Source organism: Pelodiscus sinensis, chromosome 4, assembly GCF_052426305.1.
Source record: "Pelodiscus sinensis isolate ZL-2025 chromosome 4, ASM5242630v1, whole genome shotgun sequence".
Classification (NCBI taxonomy): domain Eukaryota; kingdom Metazoa; phylum Chordata; order Testudines; family Trionychidae; genus Pelodiscus; species Pelodiscus sinensis.
In genome coordinates, this window is record NC_143055.1 from 92,257,298 (window position 1) to 92,276,073 (window position 18,776).

The following is an 18,776-nucleotide window of genomic DNA, read 5'->3' on the forward strand; positions in this document are numbered from 1 at the left end:
CTCTTATAAGCGGGGAAGGCTACTGATTCACGCTGCCCCCCCCCAACTCATCCTGTCTCTGGCTCAGCCCCTGATTTGCCCAGGGTGCTGCTGGATCAGCCCTTGCAGGCCTAATTCTCATTGGTGGGGCTCACTAGCCACCAGTCACTGGAGAGTATCTGCTGGCGATACCCCACGCGGCCGCTCTAGCGAGCAGCCCTGCCTCGAACGCTCGGCAAGGGGCGGGGCAAAAGGAGGGGCCACCGGCCGATGGGCGGTGCCGCCAGGGGTGAATGGGGAGGACGCGGTCCTGTGGTTGTGGGGCGGGGCCACGTCTGTCCAATCACGCTCAGAGTCCATCAGCGCCGCTATTACGCTACCCACTCTCGGGGAAGGGGCCGGTAGCGCCCTACGCCTGATCCCACTTCTCGCGATATTTCTAAAACAACAGTTGTGTGCCTTGAGGGAGAGTCTCCGGGAAGTCTCGTAAACCCGCCAATCAGAGACCTAAGCTGAGCGGGAAGGGGGCGGGACAAACCACTGTACGTGGCGGGCGCTGCAGTTGTTTCCATCCCTGCCCTGGCCGGGGTTGCGAGAGGAGACGGTTGAGCGGCAATGAGCACGCGCCCGTGAGGAGCCGCGGCGGACGCTAACGGGCGCGCGCGGCAGAGAGGGGCCTCCGTGCCCGATCCCTTCCGTCCGGGCCCTCGGGAGGGGGAGGAGGATGGAGGCGGCGTCCGAGCTGGACTCTTCGCTGGAGCTGAGCTACTCCAGCGTGGGCCCCGGCGGGCTGCCCCCCGCGCGCTCCCGCATCTTCAAGATCATCGTGATCGGGGACTCGAACGTGGGCAAAACGTGCCTGACCTACCGCTTCTGCGCCGGCCGCTTCCCGGAGCGCACGGAGGCCACCATCGGCGTGGACTTCCGCGAGCGCGCCGTCGCCATCGACGGGGAGCGCATCAAGGTACTGCCGGGCCCGCGCCCTGCTGTGCTCGGCGCTGCTCCCGCGCCCGGGCTCGCCTCCCCCCGGCGCGGGACCCGCTACCCCCGGCCCTGACACCCCGGCTCCCTCCTGCCACGCGGGCTTCAGGGCCTGAGTGGCGGCGGTTGCTGCCGGGATGGGTGTCACGACCAGTGGGGGAAACCGGCTGGTGAAATCTCAGCCCCGGCTCCCGTGGGAACTGGCGCGTCGGGCAGCGAGAGGCGCGTGCGCGGCTCCATGGCCGGGCACACCCATCGCCCATGAATTGATAAATAGGAGCTGCCTTCCCTCGGTGCAAAGGGGCTGCCGAGCAGGTATGGGGGGACCCCTGCCTGTGCAGTTGTTATGCTGGACTCTTGCATGCTGGGATCCGTAGTCCCAGGAACTACCGGGTCACATCTCCATAGCAAACTTCAGGGGACCATATTTGGTTTGGCCACACCTGTTTCACAGTTTTGTGCACAATGCTTGTCAGTATTAAAACTATGTAGCACAAGATGGTTTATTAGATGATGAGCTTTCGTGGGCCAGACCCACTTCCTCAGATCAAATAGTGGAAGAAAATAGTCACAACCATATATACCAAAGGATACAATTAAAAAAAAGAACACATATGAAAAGGACAAATCACATTTCAGAACAGAAGGAGGATGCGGGAGACAAGGGGAAGGTAAATGTCTGTGAGCTAATGGTATTAGAGGTGATAATTGGGGAAGCTATCTTTGTAATGGGTAAGATAACTGGGGTCTTTGTTGAGACCCATGCGTACAGTGTCGAATTTTAGCATGAAAGGGAATCCTCTGAACTGTCATTCAAGTGCAGATTTAAAAGGCTTCTGAAGCAGGATGCAGGTAATTAAGTCATTGAGACAGTGTCCTTTCTGGTTGAAATGGCAAGAAACTGTTTTTTCTTTGTGATCCTGTCTAATATCTTTGGCATTGATCCTTTGGCGAAGTGTCTGAGACGTTTGTCCAATGTACAAAGCAGACGGACACTTTTGGCACATAGCATAAATAATATTTCTGGATGCGCAGGAATATGTATTCTTGATCTTATAACTCACTTGGTTAGGTCCAATAATGGTATCAGCAGAATGAATATGTAGACAAAGCTGGCAACAGGGTTTGTTGCAAGGGAAGGTACCAGAGTTGGTATTAGTGTGGTATGTCCTGTGATTGTTGGTAAGAATCATCTTGAGGTAGGTGGTTGTCTATAGGAGACTATGGGTCTGTCTCCCAGAGCCTCTTGGAGTTTAGTATCCTGTCCAGTATAGGCTGTAGTTTATTGATAATGTGTTGGTCAGGTTTAAGTTGGGGGCTGTAGGTGATGACAAGTGGTGTTCTATTGTTGGTTTTCTTGGGTCTGTCTTGAAGTAGATGGTTTCTAGGTATTCGTCTGGCTCTTTCAATTTGCTTTTTTATTTCTCCGGGTGGGTAGTTGAGGTTTATAAATGCTTGGTAGAGATCCTTAAGTTTCTGGTCTCTGTCAATGGGATTAGAGTAGATGCGGTTGTATCAAAGGGCTTGGCAATAGATGATGGATCATATGGTGCGTGCTGGATGGGAGCTGGAAGCATGTAGGTAACTGTATGAGTCAGTGGGTTTTCTGTAGAGGGTGGTGTCTAATATTCCATTGTTGATTTGTACTGTGGTGTCCAGGAAATGGATCTCTCGTGTAGAATGGTCCAGGGTGAGGTTGATGGTGGGGAGAGATCCATTTCCTGAACATCACAGTGCAAATCAACAATGGAATATTAGACACCACCCTCTACAGAAAACCCACTGACTCATACAGTTACATACTCCCTGCCTGCTGTGGGTAGGGGGCTGCTTCAGCCCCTCAGGGCCGCCACAGACAAGGGCATGCCTGGGCTCATTGCAGGAAGAGGCTGCCATTGTCAGGCTAAAGGAGCCCCTGCTTGAGGTGCGGGCAGGTGGTGCTCCCTCCCTCACCTCTCCTATTTAATTGGTTAACCGGTTAATCATCATTTTTAACCGGTTAACCAGTTAAACAGGAATTTACATCCCTAGACATCCCCAGACACAGTTGTACCATCAAGACTTGCACTTTTACCATTATTGTGTGCCTCACTGAGGGGAAGTAGGATATGCTAGTAACACAGTTTTAATGATATAAGCCTGTGGGGTCCAACACACTAGCTGCTAGCCACATGTCGCTATTTATCCAGTTGAGTCTGGCTAGTTTGCCAAAGCAGTAGCCACTACAGTGATTACTGCTTCAGAACTTGTTGGACACCATGGCTGTGTTGAGACTGGCAAGTTTTTCCGCAAAATCATCTGCTTTTGCGGAAAAACTTGCCAGCTGTCTACACTGGCCGCTTGAATTTCCGCAAAAGTACTGATGATCTCATGTAAGATTGTCAGTGTTTTTGTGGAAATACTATGCTGCTCCCATTCGGGCAAAAGTCTTTTTCCGAAAAACTTTTGCGCAAAAGGGCCAGTGTAGACAGCAGAGATTCGTTTTCTGCAAAAAAGCCCCGATCGCAAAAATGGCCATCGGGGCTTTTTTGCGGAAAAGCACATCTAGATTGGCCACGGATGCTTTTCCACAAAAGGTGCTTTTGCAGAAAAGCGTCCTGCCAATGTAGATGCGCTTTTCCGAAAATGCTTTTAACGGAAAACTTTTCCATTAAATGTAGACGTAGCCCATGGGTATAAGCTGTATCCATAGTAGAAGTTCTTTGCAAAGCTCTGGTAAAGTACACATGGCTACTGTTCTACTGTGCCTTGGAGGAATTGCTAAGTAGGGATGTTATATTGTGAGTAATTGACTAATCGATGCATTTTGCATCGACTATTTGATTAATCGATAGGACACCTCCGCCTTGAAAATATAGCAATAGCTGTAGGACTTTTGCTACACTTCAAAGGAGAGAGCACTGCGTGGAGCCTGGGATCAGCTGGGGACTCCCCTGCTAACACCAGGCTCTGTGTGGTGCTGACGCTTTGAAATACCACAGGGAGCCCAGCATCAGGCTCCACTTGGCATTTCAAAGTGGTAGAGCCACATGGAGCCCCGGGGTCAGTGGGGGAGTCCCATGATGATCCCGGGCTCCACAGGGTGCTTGCCCCAGGCTCCGCATGCTGGTGCTTTGACGTACCCTCTCTGCTTCTACCTCTCCAACCCCGCCCCGCTTTCTGCTTCTTTCTGATAGAGGCAGCAAGGAGCAGGGGAAGCCACTAGTTAACTAGCCTGTCAACTAGTCCTTCACATCCCTATTGCTAAGCATAGATATCTTCCCTTGTAGCTCTGGAAGGGATTGTGTATTACTCTCCCCTTATTCTGTGCTGTTCTTCTCCCCCTCCTCCAAATAGCTGAATGACTGGTGTTCTGCTGGCTACTCATGCACAGAACACTTCCTTTGCAGCTCTGGAAATGCTGTGTCACTGGTAGTAACACAAGCACACTTGTCTTCTATAGGTTTTTTTTTAAAACCTGGAATTTAAAAGAATACATGGGCAGCCAGTGTTTATCTTAAGTTTTGTATTGAGACTAATGTCTTTTAGGTATTTTTGAAGCAGCAGGGCTTCATGTGTTATACACATGAAAGCTATGTCATCAGGGTCTTCTGAATTTTTACTTCTCATCTATTTGATTAGAGCAGTAGAAACCCCTTGTCTTAACACTTTTTTTTAGTTGACTTATATTGAGGTAAATAATGACATAAATGAAATAAAATGGAGAAAATCCCATAAATCAAATCGCATACCTCGGAGCACCTCACTGATTTGCAAAGCAAAATGTAGTGCAGACAAATACCTGAAACAATTATGTATCCATGTAGGGCTCTTACTCAATGGTGGGCAATAATTTTTGATGCAGGGGGCACTCCAAGATTTTGGTGAGTGGTCAAGGGCCACACTTTTCTATGGAGGACTTGTGGAGTCTGGGACGGAGGTTGGGTGCAGAAGGGAGCTTGGGATAGAGGATTGGAGTGCAGGAAAGAAAGTGGGGGTCTGAGAGGCAGTTTGGATGAAGGAAGGGGTTGTGAGCTGGGGTAAAGGATTGGGGTGCATAGTCTGGGAGGGGATAGGGTGCAGGAGTAGATTTTTGACCTAGGAAAGGAGAGAAAGAGGGGGTACAGCATCTGAAAGGGAGTTGTGACTTGGGGTGGAGAGGTGCAAGAGTTTGGGTGGTGACCTGGGTTTGGGGGAAGGTGCAGAGAGTTTGGGTTGTGACCTGGGCCTGGGAGGGTGGGGTGTGACCTGGGGCAAGGAGTTGAGGAGCGAGGAAGGTAGAGTACCAGAGGCAGGCAGCTGGTCTGTGAGGGGAGCTAGTTTTTAAACTGGCTCCCCTCATGAACCGACTCCCACCTGGCACCCCAGGCTACTACCTCTGGTACGGAGGCAGCAGTGCAGGATGTCAGGGGGCTCCCCGGGAGAGGGGCCAGAGCGCACTAGCTTCTAGCCCAACCCCTGGGGCTATAGAGTAGTCGATTAACCTCTAAGAATTCATGCATTATGACTGTTCTGTTACCCGCTGTCTAACATCCCTAGATTAGGGATGTTAATAAGTAACCAGTTGAACAGTTACCTGGTAAGCATAACCCTTAGTGGGTGACATTTACTGGATAATGGTTAACCTGTACCTAGGAGCGGGCCGCCCTCCTGCAGTTGAGCCAGGAGTGGAGGTCTGCTCCAGCCCTGCTAGGCTCCCCACGCAGAGCTGCTGACTCCCAGGCCCATGAAGATGCTGCCAGGGGCAGCTGCAGAGGCAGCCCCCTACCCGCCCTGCTTTAATCTATTAAACATAGTTTCAGCAATTACCCAGCTAAGTGGGATTTTACATCCCTAATGCAGCTAGAATCTTGGAAGAATTAACCAGCAAAGCTTTACACATCTCTACTGAGCATGTGATGCTTGTAATTTTTTGGAGATTTATAAGTTGGCCAATTTTGGGTGACTTTCCAGAAATGGGAAAATGCACATCCCTCATACCTGGGGAAGCCCCTCCCCGTCTTCCTCCAAACTTCCTGTCTCTATTCCAAAGCATGGTGATACTAGAGCTTCTCAATGGTATGGTTATAAGGTGCGTGGGTTTGGGTTTTTTGGGGGGCAGGGGTTGTTTTTTTTGGGGTAACAGGGACAAAATATTTTTCACTAGTCTCATTCTCAGAAACCTTTTGAATAATTTTAGTTGAAATTTTTCAAAAAATTCATCCTGAGTCAACTGACACGGAAAATTTCAGCCCTAGTAGCTAAACATTGGCAAAATTATAAGTAGCTACAAACAGTTTCCTAATGGAAAGTGCTGGGAAATCTTATCTGCCTATAATGATACTGGTACTTTTTCTTTAGGGAATGGACTTAACATGACGACTTGTAGACCTCTGAATAGACATCCTACCCAACATCTTGGTCCTTACATTCGTTTAATAAATGAAGCTAGTATTAGAGGTGTAAATCTGATGATCTAATCTCATGATTTATCCAGTTCCTTTCAAAAGATCTGGAAGGACCCTTGTTCTTCTCTCTCAGCCTTAATTGCAAATCACTATAATAGTTGGGAAATGGAGGGAGAAGGAAAATGAAATTTTAAAAATAGCTTTCTTGCATTTAATTTGGGTGCTAATTGCAATACAGTATACCTTTCCAAGAATACTGTGCATATATCAGGAAAGCGGTTAAGAGAAACACTAAAGTAACAGCATAAAATGTGACAGATATCAAGTGATCTCTCATTTATGCTCAATTCAATTGCCTCAAAGCTGTATATTCCAAAGCTAATACATATCTTAAGAGTCCTACTTAGTGCACAACCAAACTCTTACTTCTAAAAAGCATTTTATGGACATTTTAAAAAGCAATGCTGTGTCAACTAAAGACAAATTAAAAGGTTTCCAGCGCTACACCTGCACCTAAATCACTCTGCCAAATTTCATGATTTATGGTTGCATCTTCCTATTTTTAAATTTTTCTTTCTCTTATTGCTATGTGAAAGACATCTGCAAAAGAAAAACAAATCTTACAAAAGTACTATCAAGTGGACAAAGTAAACAACCAAGGTTCAAAATAGAAATTCCAACTATAGAGCAAAGAGGAAGTCAGCTTCCATTGTAGACTAGGGGTGAGGAAATTTTTTTGTGTTGGGGGGCTGGAGACCCACAGAAAATCGGTCAGGGGCTGCAGACAAGTGGAGCGGCAGAGGGCTGGAGCACCAGCATGGGCTCCCCAATGCTGGGGCGGGGAAGCCCTGAGCCTGGGGAGCCAGATAGAGGTAAACCAGGGGCCACATCCAGCCCTCAGACTGTAGGTTCCCCATCCATGTTGTAGATCAACATGGTGGGGAACTTGTTCCAAAAGAGGGGAGAGAGGGAATGACATATTAACTGTAAAGCTTGACTAGTTATCTGTAATCTGCCATTGTGGATAACTTGTCTTTATACATGCCCAACTTTGAAAACACCAAATTTCCTGAAGGCGATACCTTGAAAATGTTACCTGTTCAGTTATTGAGAAGGTTGTAGGTACAGAAGTATGTCTGATGTAGAGCTCTTTCCTCTGACCAGCTCTGTACTGTCAGTACAGGCAGTCCCCGACTTACACGGATCCGACTTATGTCGGATCCGCACTTATGAACGGGGCTTTTCTTGCCCTGGAGCTCACGGGTGGCGGGTCGCCACCCGTGTCCTCCGGGGCGAGAAAAGCTTCTCCCTGTCTCCCTGGTCTGCTGGGGGGATCCAGCAAAGCTGCTGGACCCCCCCCAGCAGACCGGGGGACAGGAGCAAAGCCTTGGAGCATGCCCGCAGCGGGACAGCCCAGGCGCGCTTGGGCTGTCCCGCTGCGGGCATGCTCCGTGTCTTTGCTCCCCGTCTCCCTGGTCTGACCAGCAGACCAGGGAGATGGGGAGCAAAGCCTCGGAGCTCGCCAGCAGTGGGACAGCCGTGGCGCGCCTGAACTGTCCCGCTGCCTGCGTGCTCTGCGGCTTTGCTCCGGGTCTCCCAGGTCAGCAGACCAGGGAGACGGAGCAAAGCCGTGGAGGACTTGGGCAGTCCTGCCACCCCGGTCTCCCTGGTCTGCTGGGGGGGAGGTTCAGCTAGTGCCCCCCCCCCCAGCAGACCAGGCTTTTCTTGCCTATTCCTGGGGTAGAGCAGCTGGGGGCTGCTGGGTTGGTCCCACAGCGCCGCTCCAGACCAACTGGGCAGCACCCCAGCTGCTCTGCCCCAGGCGTCTTGATTCAGCCGCTGCTGGTCAGTTTCAGCAGCGGCTGAATCAGGACGCCTGGGGCAGAGCAGCTGGGGTGCTGCTGGGTTGCTCCAGTAGTGCGGAGGAGCCACGCTACTGTAGCAACCCAGCAGCACCCCAGCTGCTCTGCCCCAGGCATCCCCAAGTCAGCCGCTGCTGAAACTGACCAGCGGCTGACTACAGGAAGCCCGAGGCAGACTTGCTCTGCCCCAGGCTTCCTGGAATCAGCCGCTGATCAGTTTCAGCAGCAGCTGACTTGGGGACGCCTGGGTTTCTTAAGTTGAATCTGTATGTAAGTCAGAACTGGCATCCAGATTCAGCCGTGGTTGAAACTGATCAGTTTCAGTAGCGGCTGACGCCAGTTCTGACTTACATACAGATTCAACTTAAGAACAAACCTACAGTCCCTATCTTGTAAGTAACCTGGGGACTGCCTGTACAGAAGAAACCCTCTTCAGCAAAATGAGTGTTCTCTGAGAGGTATATTTGTTGCTGCTTCAAATAAAGGCTTTTTATTACTGCAGATTTCTTGTGTAAGATTTTTACAAAATATCAATGCCAGTAAAGTCTTACAAAAATCTGTAGTGGTGATCAAGCTAAACTCACAATTTTTTTATATCTTTTATTATGATCAGGCAGCTGTGTGAACTGTATTTGCCATAACATTTTGTAACCTTCAAAAACTGTGGTAGCTTGTTCATCAAGAACTAAACTATGTGGTTTTCATTAGGAATGTGAATGACTAGTCGACTATCTGATAATCAAATGCTTATCGGATAGTCGACAGGCTAGTTGACTAGTCGCTTCTTCCTCCTCCCCCATCAGAAAGAGGCAGCAATGGGGGGAAAGGAGGGGTACTTCAAAGCAGTAACGCTGCCTGGGTCTAGACCCCAGGCTCCATGCTGCACTGCCTCTTTGAAACGTCATGGGGAGCACGGGGCTAGCAGGGGACTGCCCTGCTGGCCTCGTGCTCCCCACAGTGCTTTTGCCTTTGAAATGTAGCAACAGCCCTATAGATTAATAGCATTCAGTGAGTCAATTACTTGAAATTTAACATCCCTAGTTTTCATAGTTTAGAATTATTTATGTCTTTGTCCAACATGAATTGAAAACAGTTCTGCTTGTGTTTTCTTTGTTCCTTTTTGCCCTTTCAGATCCAGCTGTGGGATACAGCAGGACAAGAGCGCTTCAGAAAGAGCATGGTGCAGCACTACTATAGGAATGTACACGCCGTTGTGTTTGTGTATGATATGACCAACATTGCTAGTTTTCATAGTCTGCCATCATGGATTGAAGAATGCAAACAGCACTTGCTTGCCAGTGATATACCACGGATTCTTGTTGGAAATAAATGTGACCTGAGAAGTGCTATTCAGGTGCCTACAGACTTGGCTCAGAAGTTTGCTGATACTCACAGTATGCCATTGTTTGAAACCTCTGCTAAAAACCCCAATGACAATGACCATGTGGAAGCCATATTTATGACACTGGCTCATAAGTTGAAGAGTCACAAGCCATTAATGCTTAGTCAACCCCCAGATAACAATAAGATATATTTAAAGCCTGAGCCAAAACCTGCCATGACTTGCTGGTGTTAGATCACAATTATGCAGTTATCACCTTTTCTTGTTTGCAAATACTCTAAAAGTATGATCTTGGCAGAGTTCGAGTTTTAGTAGCAATCATGTATGATCTCTTTGGCACTTTAATGTGTGTTTCTTGTGTAGATGTGCCACTCTTGTATCTCTGCACTTTGTTCTATCTCAATAACTGAAGCTTCGCTGTACATACGCAGAAAAATCCTTTCTAATGAAGGTTTAGCACAGCTAATTCACTTAAGTTACTTGTTTATTGAAAGCATTTCCATCGTATTGTTAATAATCTAGTTTATTTATTTTTGGTTAGCATTTTGTTGATCCTTCCACATTATGCCAGAGTTTTGGAGTAGCCAGAGGATTCCCATCTTTGGCTTAATAGAGGATGAGTGTTTATGAAATGCTGGTTTCGTGGGCATTTTGGATAATGACACAGAAGACTTTAGGGCTTGTCTGCACTGACACTTCACTGCGCTGTAACTTTCTCACTCAGGGCGTGAAAAAACACACACATACCTCTCGAGCACAGCAAGTTACAGTGCTGTAAAGTGCCTTTGTAAACAGGCTCCCAGTGCAGGTGTCGTGACCACACTGCCACATTGAAGTGCTGCCTCGCCACTTTAAACTCAGAAATGTAGACAAAGCCAGTTTCACTGCATCTCCAGGCAGCTATAGGTATACATATGTGCTGTGAAAAGAGGGCAATGAATGAAATCAACCTAAAATGTGAATGGGGGAACACCATTGATCTCAGTAGTTTGCCATCCCACCTCAAATCCTGACTATTCATACACGGCAAAGGGGAGAGAATCCACAAATTCTCCTTGTCCTCAAATAGTAGTTTAAAGCATACAATTTGATAAATTATTTGTAGTTTGTATCCCACATGTGTCACTCTATATAAAATTGTTTGGATATAGCACAGGGATGGGATTTGAGAGGATCCAGGTTTCTAATCTTAATTCAGTCATATGCTGCACAATAGCGGGGAGAGCTAAATCACAGTGGAAGTTAATTGGGGCTGGAGAATGTTATGCATTAACAACACATGAAATCTTGTTGCTTCTGTGATTCCAGTGGAAAAAGTTCAGCTTCACACAACAAATGAATAGTTGTGGAATAAGAACTATCACTCTGTGCAGCATGTTCCCCTCTTAAAGTAGCATAATTGTATCTTGTATTGTACATGTCTGGTGGCAAGCTAATATCAGTAGTCATAATTCTCAGGACAACTTCCAACCTAAATAAAATTTCTTTACTTGGATCACGTAAGAACGTATATTGTTTCCGAATTGTGTATCCCACGGTAAATACATGCACTCCAGTAATCTAAAACTTGAGCAAGGCTAAAAGACAAATACTAACTTGCGTTTTGTTTTGATAAAACTATCTGAAAGTAATTTGAATGAAGAGAAAACTTGTGTGTTCTAGGGACTGAAATGCTTGGAAACAGTGCTGGTTCTGGTGTCCAGTTGCCACATACAAACCTGTGCCTTAGCTTTTGAAAATGTCAAGGCCATTGTTTTAATGGTATTAAACTGGTTTTTGCCAGGAGAATATGAAAGTAGATATTCTGTGTAATTGAACTTGGCAACAAACTTCCATGATTGCATTCAGTTTATGCCCACGTACATAATAATGAAATGATCTCTTTTTCTCTTTACAGAACAGAGAAACTTGAAATTCTTTAAATACAGACTCATATAAATTAAATATGGAGAAGACCTACCATTTCATTTTTTTCAGCCCCAAACAGATTTTCTTTAATAGATCTTCAGGTTAAATCCTGCTTGGGTAGTCCTTTAGAGCTCTTCTGCAAAAATAAGATGAAGTAGGTTTGGTTGTTTTTTAGTTTTGTTTTTAAATCCTCTTCTCCCTCTTAACTCGGCTATTAACTTTGATCATGAGGAGGTCCAACATCCATGATTAAAACATCAGGGGACCTGACAAAACTATAGAAAGTATTGCCACCATTTCATTTCAGTTTTTTGTATGCTTATTTGAAGGTCATTTTTCATATTGGAAAGCATTCTGGACTGCACGTAACTGCATGGTTACATCAAAAGGGAATGTAAGCCATAACTTAATTTAATGTATAACATTTATATACAATCTAACAGTAGCTTGCTTTGATTTGTACCTTCAAAGAAAAAAAAATTAAAAATGAGGAACTCTGCTTACAATATGTATGCTGTAGAATATTGACTGAAAACTAACCACGAACACTGTTTTAGAACTTTATCATCTATTTTCCTTGTGGCCATGTTATGGTAATTAGCAGGGCTCGCCAGCCGCGCGGTTCTGCGCTGTGCGCATGCGCAGATCGTTCTGCGCATGTGCAGATCGCTCCATGCCGGCTCTTCCGGGGTGTAATCTACTTGTCACAGGCGAGTAGATTACACTATTTGTCGAGCCCTGGTAATTAGATAACTGAAGCAAGATAATTATATTAACCAAACTACGAGTAATAAAGAGAGTAATTATTCTATTAAATTCTACATTGGTGAAGAAGAAAATGTACTGGCTTTATTCTAGGTTTAGAAAGATCTATCTGGCCTAATCATGAGGAGATTAAGGATTTTTAAGATTTTTTTTAAAATTATTTTTAAGCAAATTATTTTTTGTAAAGCCACAACTGTGACAATTTTATTTGTGCAATACTTGAAAAGAGGAACTCATCTGTTTCTAACCTTAAGTAGAATTTGATTTACAGTAATTACTCGTTTAATGCATGCCTGCTTAATACTTTTTCACAATAGCATGAATTTTTTGAGGGAACGTTTTTTGAATAACATGACTGTCCCTGTTTTTGAATAACATGACTGGCCCTGTTGCTGACAGCTGCGCGGGGCTTCCCCCGCCTCTCTGCAAAGCAACGGAGGGTTCGCCACTCACCGCACCGTTCCCTGGCGACCCCCTGTTGCCGGATGCAGTGCTGGTCTCGGCAGATCCGTCGCAGGGCGTACTGTACTCCCAACGCAATCCCCCTCCTCTCTCCTCCCCTTCCCTTCCCCAGAGCCAAACACCTCCCCTCCCTGCCATAACCCAGTCCCCTTTCTCCACTAACCTTATGTTCTGGTCCCGGCTGCTAACTAGTGCAAGCTGGAGCCATGAGTGCGCATGCGGCTCTTAGCAGCCCCGGCGCACTTCTGGGTTCCAGCTGATGCCCTATTGGGAGTTTTACTGTACTGTACAGTACATCGTCTAATGTTGACGTTGACGACTCAGCACCAACAGAAAATTGACTTTGACACCACCACTTGAAATGCAACCCCCAGCTTTTCCATTATTTTCAATGGGAAAATTGACCCCGCATAACACATTTTCACTTACGTTTCAGAAAATGATCATGTTATCTACCGTGTTAAATGAGGAATTACTGTACTAGGAGCTTAAATGATTTTTAAAAAGGGATTGATTTTAAATATATTTGTAGTACTACAAATAACTATGGTTTACAGTCCTCTTAGAGGATTTTATTTTTTCACTCATATTCTTAATCCTCTTTCAAAGGATTGATCTAAAGTGTTTGTATAGTATTACAGTATTTCAACAAACTTTATAATCTTAATTTTTTTATTTTTTAATATTCTAAATATTCTCAGGCCTCTGAGAGAAAGGCAGTAAATTATGTAAACAATATAAATGTTCAGCTCTCGTAATAAGCAGCTGGGAATCTATCAAATTTTATTTGAGCAAATTACTTACAATTTGTAAATAAAGGCCCTGAATCTTAACAACATGAAATAATGTTTAGCTATGTAATCTAGTCTTTTCAGCACCAAGCATGTTTTGATATTCATATCCTAGAGACATTGTAATCTTTAATTCAGGATCCAATATTCTTCCTGGCTTGCTGTAGTAATTAATGTTCCATTGTCAGAAAGGATATCTAGGTATTGAATGTTTTGTGTATGTATTTTCATTCTACCAAAATAAAGTCTTTATTTTGTTTGTTTTTAATAAACAAACCAGAGGCACAATCCCAGCAACCTAATAAACTGGCTTTACCACAAATAATATCCATGGTTTTTCATTTGTGGTGTTTGGGGGACACGAAACTACAGGGTGGACCTCCCTCATCCAGCACCCACAGGACCTGAATGAGGGGATTTGCCAGATCAGGGGAGGTTCCTCCCAACACAGCCCATGCTGTCCTGCTGCCCCCAGCTAGGACTCCAGCCTAGCCCCACCCTGCCCAGCTGTGGCTGCCACAGGGGTCGGAGCTCCGCAGCCAGGGATAGAGCTCTGCGGCCTCCACTGCTGGGGCCACAGCTGCGCCACTGCCAGTGCCACAGTTTTGCTATCCAGGCCTTTGCTATGCCTACCCACAGGGGCCTGAGCTACCTGCTGTTCCCTCCACACCGTGGCTCCTGGCTGAATCTTCATGCCCCTTCCTGCCCCATGGCCCAGCCTCCCTATACCTGGGCTCTGTGGTCCAGAAACATCCCTGGTCCTCCTGGATCACAGATGTTGCTGGACCAGAGAGTCCTGGTTAAAGAAGGTATAACCTGTATTGGTTGGTATGTACAATATAGGATAGGTAATAACCAGTGTTCCCTCTAATTTTTCCTATCCTTCAGTGGAATAAATCTTATGTGCACCAATATGGAGGTGGTGTGTGACTCATCACCTCATATGGTGATCATAACAAAATTAATTGGGTGGGGTGGGGCCAAGGGGTTCTGAGTATAGGGAAGGAACCGAGGCTTGGGAGGTGGGGGTTCTGACTGGTGCCAGAGATGAGGGGTTTAGGACTGCAGCGGAAAATTGGAGTGCAGTGGTGTGAGGACTATGACTGGTAGTGCAGGCTATTGGGCAGGCTTTGGTTAAGGGGTTTGCTGTGAAAGAAGGTGTTCTGGGGCTACTGCAAGAAAAGGGGGACTCCTTCCATTTCTCATAGCAGCACCTGGGCTTGGGGGAAGGCATCTTTCCCCATTGTGCCAGTTCCAGGGCTGGGGCAGTAGGATAGGTGCCCCTCTCCTATCCCAGCAGGTTTGAGCTGGCGACAGGCCACCTAGCCATGACTAGGTTCAGGACTGGGTTGTCCCAGTCACAGCAAGTCTGGGGCTAGGGTCAAGCCATCTCAGTTGCAGCAGTCCATTGTAGGGGCTAGCTGTGACTTTGTACAACCTAAACCCTTGGGGGCAATTAGATGTGCTGCAACACAAAAGATTTTGATGGTTCTGCTTCCTTCACCAGATTATGCTAGTCTTCAGCTCTGGTACCAGACGATTTTAAATCTTTTTCATGACTACCTGCGATTAATGGCAGCATCCTTAGCTATGCAGGTTTTGTTCAAGAGAACATCCATATATTAGTGAATATTCTGCAATCCTTAGATATTGTGAGAATCCCTGTCCCTACAAATGAAGCAGTAACGGAGCCTGCCAAATCTCTGGGGAATATCCTAATGTCTTTAATGTCCACTGGTAAGCATTCTGATGAAAGATATTGTATCCCCAGTCAGGGTTCTGTGTGGTTTTTTTCCCCTCACATCCACTGCTTAAATTGTGGGGTTGTGATGACACATTGTGGGGTTAGATTTGAGAGGGAGAGACTATTGCAGGAGAAGAATAAATCTATAACTAAAGACAGTGTTAAAGGTTAGATTTGAGAGGGAGAGAAAAATATTCAACTTCCTTACTATGGATTCATGTTGCTGACCATCAAGCATTCTTACCTAAATGTAAATTTATAATGAGGGATTTCATGTCAAAATTTGCGGGTAAGTTAATAGAATATATTACAAAATTTATTAGCCAAATTATTACAGTAAGCTGTGGATGTGGCAGGATATTTCATTCAGTTGTTATGAAGACTAGGGCCTTGTAGTTACAAAATTTGGACCATGCAGACCTTACCACTTGTTGGCCAGTTTTTGTTTTTTACACAAATATTACAAGACTTTACATATTGATGAGGATTTCTAAGTGACTTTTGAGATTTTTACACCTGTGGCCCCAAAGAGATGTCATTCTATGAGTGAGCAGCAACACCATCAATCTTACTCTTAGCAATACATCCATCAGTCATCTCATCTGGCAAGGCAGTTAACCTTCCCTTGAAAAGAATATGAATCACACAAGAGGGGGTCCTCTGGATTTAGTTTTAGTCTATCAACCCATCCTCCTCCATCTTCAGCCTACAGCTGATCCCCAACTTACGAACACCTCGACTTACAACCATCCTCACTTATGACCAACCTCGCTGTAGCACATTGTGTTTGTATGTTTTTTGGTTGGGCAGCGTGTTTACGTTTCATTCCCTCATATGTTGCCCTTGCAGTATTTTCGGTGTTTGCTTGTGGCCATCATGGCAAGTAACAGGAAAAGGGCTATTGATAAGGGTGGTGAGAAAAGAAAGAGAAAAGCTATTGATTTGGAACAGAAAATAGCAATAGTGAGACAATACGAAGGGGGTCAAACTGTCATTCATGTCACGTAATTTAGGGCTATCGAAATCCACTAAAAGCACCATTATATAGGATAGTGATCGCATTCGTGAAGCTGTGAAAGGGTCTGCACCTATTAAATCAAAAATTCTAACAAAGAAAAGAGCAGGTCCCATCCTGCAAATGGAAAAACTCTTAGTGCTTTGGATGGAAGACCAAATTGAAAAATGCAAGCTGTTAAGCCTCATGACGATACGAACTAAGGCTCGTAGTCTTTTTGAAGACTTAAAGAAAAAGGATGGGTATGACTGTGACCAAACTTTGTTCAACCGTTTCAAGATTCGTGCAAACTTTCACAATGTGAAATTAAGTGGGGAGGCAGCGAGTGCTGATTCGAAAGCAGCAGAACCTTTCATAGAAGAATTGGATAAGCTGATAAAAGAGGGAAATTATTTGCCAGAACAGATCTTTAATGTCGATGAGACAGGTCTCTTTTGAAAGAAAATGCCAAATGTATCTACATACATAAGGAAAACAAAACTATGCCTGGTTCTAAGGCTTTCAAACAGTCTTGTTATAAATTGAAACCCCTCTTGATTTATCACTCTGAAAACTCTAGAGCCTTCAAGAATATCAGCAAGGCTACTTTACAAGTCCATTATCGCGCTAATAAGAAAGCCTGGATGACACTTGTACTTTTTGAAGATTGGTTCATGAACTGTTTCATCCCTGAAGTCAAGGCATATTTTCTGGAGAAAGGAATTCCTTTCCAAATTTTGCTTATTTTGGATAATGCTCCAGGTCAGCCACAATACCTAAATGACTCACATTCCAAAGTGGTGGTTCTGCCTCCCAACACCACATCTATTCTCCAACCCATGGACTAAGGGGCCATAGCTACTTTCAAAGCGTATTATCTTCACAGCACATTTGCAAAGGCAGTAGCTGCCACAGAAAGCGAAAATGGCAAAACATTATGGCTGTGTCTAGACTAGCATGATTTTGTGCAAATACTTGTAATGGAAAAGTGTTTCCGTTAAAAGTATTTGTGCAAGAGGGCGTCTATATTGGCATCTGCCTTTGCACAAGAAAGCTCCGATGGCCATTTTAGCCATCGGGCTTTCTTGCACAAGAAATTAACGTCGCTGTCTACACTGGCCCTCTTGCGCAAGAGCGCTTAGCCCTGAGCGGGAGCGTCAGAGTATTTGCACAGAAACCACTGATTTTGTACATTACAAAGTCAGTGTTCTTGCGCAAATACTCATGGCCAGTGTAGACAGGTGGCAAGATTTTGCGCAAAAGCACCAAAATCATGCCAGTCTAGATGCAGCCTATGTGAATTTTGGAAGGACTACAACATTCTGCATTGCATAAGGAACATTGCTGCTGGGTGGGAGGCAGTCATGCCACAATGTATGAATGGCATGTGGAAGAAAATCCTAAAAAGATATGTGAACAGTTTCAAAAGCTTTGAAAAAGAAAAGACACCAGAAGACATTTCCACTAACATTGTACAGCTGGCAAAAGAAGTGGATTTGGAAATGGATAATGAAGACATATACCAACTGGTTGAGGAGGAGCTGAGCAATGAAGATTTAATGCAGCTGGTGGCGGAGAGGGTAGCAGAGGAAGAGAGACAAATAGCCCAAGAAGAAAAAGAAGTCCCCAAAAAAATTGTGATGAAAGAAATGGCTGTAGCCTTCAGCGAAATAAATGAAAGAATGCAAATGTTTGAAAAAATGGACCCTAATGTTGCGAGATTCTCAAAAGTGGATCATTTAATTCAGGACACCCTCACTTGCTATAAGGAAATTTATAATGAGAAGAAAAAACAAATTGTCCAGTCCAAAATGGATATTTTTTGAAGCGAGCCCCCAGCACTGCTGCCTCCCACACTGAACCAATGCCTTCTACAAGCAAAGGCACTGCTCAAGTAGAAGATTAATCTGTTGATGATGTTGTTAAGTTAGTATTGTCACCTATCTCCTCCGATTCCTCATCCAATTAATTCATTTCACATTCCTGTATTAAAATTACTGCGTTGTGTTTTGTATTTCATGTTCATGTTTGTCAAATACAGTTTGCTGTCGCTGCAGTAGTGTTTTTTTCATATTCTTTTATTTTTCGTTGTTGATTGCAGTTTTGTCGGTGCTTGGTTATGTTCACAGTGCTTCGTACAGCACGTACTGTATAAGGCTGTTTCTGACTTATGAACAAATTGAGTTGCCAGTCATTGGATGTGCATATCCAAGATACTGGACTGAGGATTCTCTACAGTAGTGGGTAGAACTGTGCGCCAGCATGTTCCCTTTGCCCATTCTGCGCCGACCAAGGCTATAGTCATCAGTGCCTCCTCAGTAGGTTGGAGAGCACACATGGGGACATTAACGGTTCAGGGTCTATGGTATGAGCAGGAAGCATGTTTTCATCACGCAACAGCACATTTACAGGACGCAAAACCAATTGGCCAATCATCTCAGTAGAATGTTCTTCAACAAGTGCAAGTGGTTGCTATGTAGCAGCACAAGGAGGTCTCTGGGATAACCCATCAATCAGCCTATTTGCAATGAAAGCTCAGAAGAAGTTCTGTGAGGTTTGTTCCTGATGGAGACTCAGTCCAG

The 18,776-nt window shown here is 45.3% G+C and overlaps 1 protein-coding gene across 1 annotated transcript; it reads left to right on the forward strand.

The window, feature by feature from the left end:
• The first annotated feature begins 414 nt into the window (after positions 1 to 414).
• On the forward strand, positions 415 to 13,781 carry RAB33B (RAB33B, member RAS oncogene family). The gene is made up of 2 exons (XM_075929930.2): positions 415 to 943; positions 9,321 to 13,781. Exons 1-2 carry the CDS (start codon positions 704 to 706, stop codon positions 9,762 to 9,764), a joined length of 684 nt encoding a protein of 227 aa, XP_075786045.1. The 5' UTR covers positions 415 to 703; the 3' UTR covers positions 9,765 to 13,781.
• The last annotated feature ends 4,995 nt before the right edge of the window (positions 13,782 to 18,776 follow it).

What these genes read in the sequence shown, in the direction of transcription:
- RAB33B (XM_075929930.2), top strand. Translation starts at nt 704, where the DNA reads ATGGAGGCGGCGTCCGAGCTGGACTCTTCGCTGGAGCTGAGCTACTCC. An exon ending in TCGACGGGGAGCGCATCAAG is followed by an intron (nt 944 to 9,320) that starts GTACTGCCGGGC and finishes TTGCCCTTTCAG; the next exon opens with ATCCAGCTGTGGGATACAGC.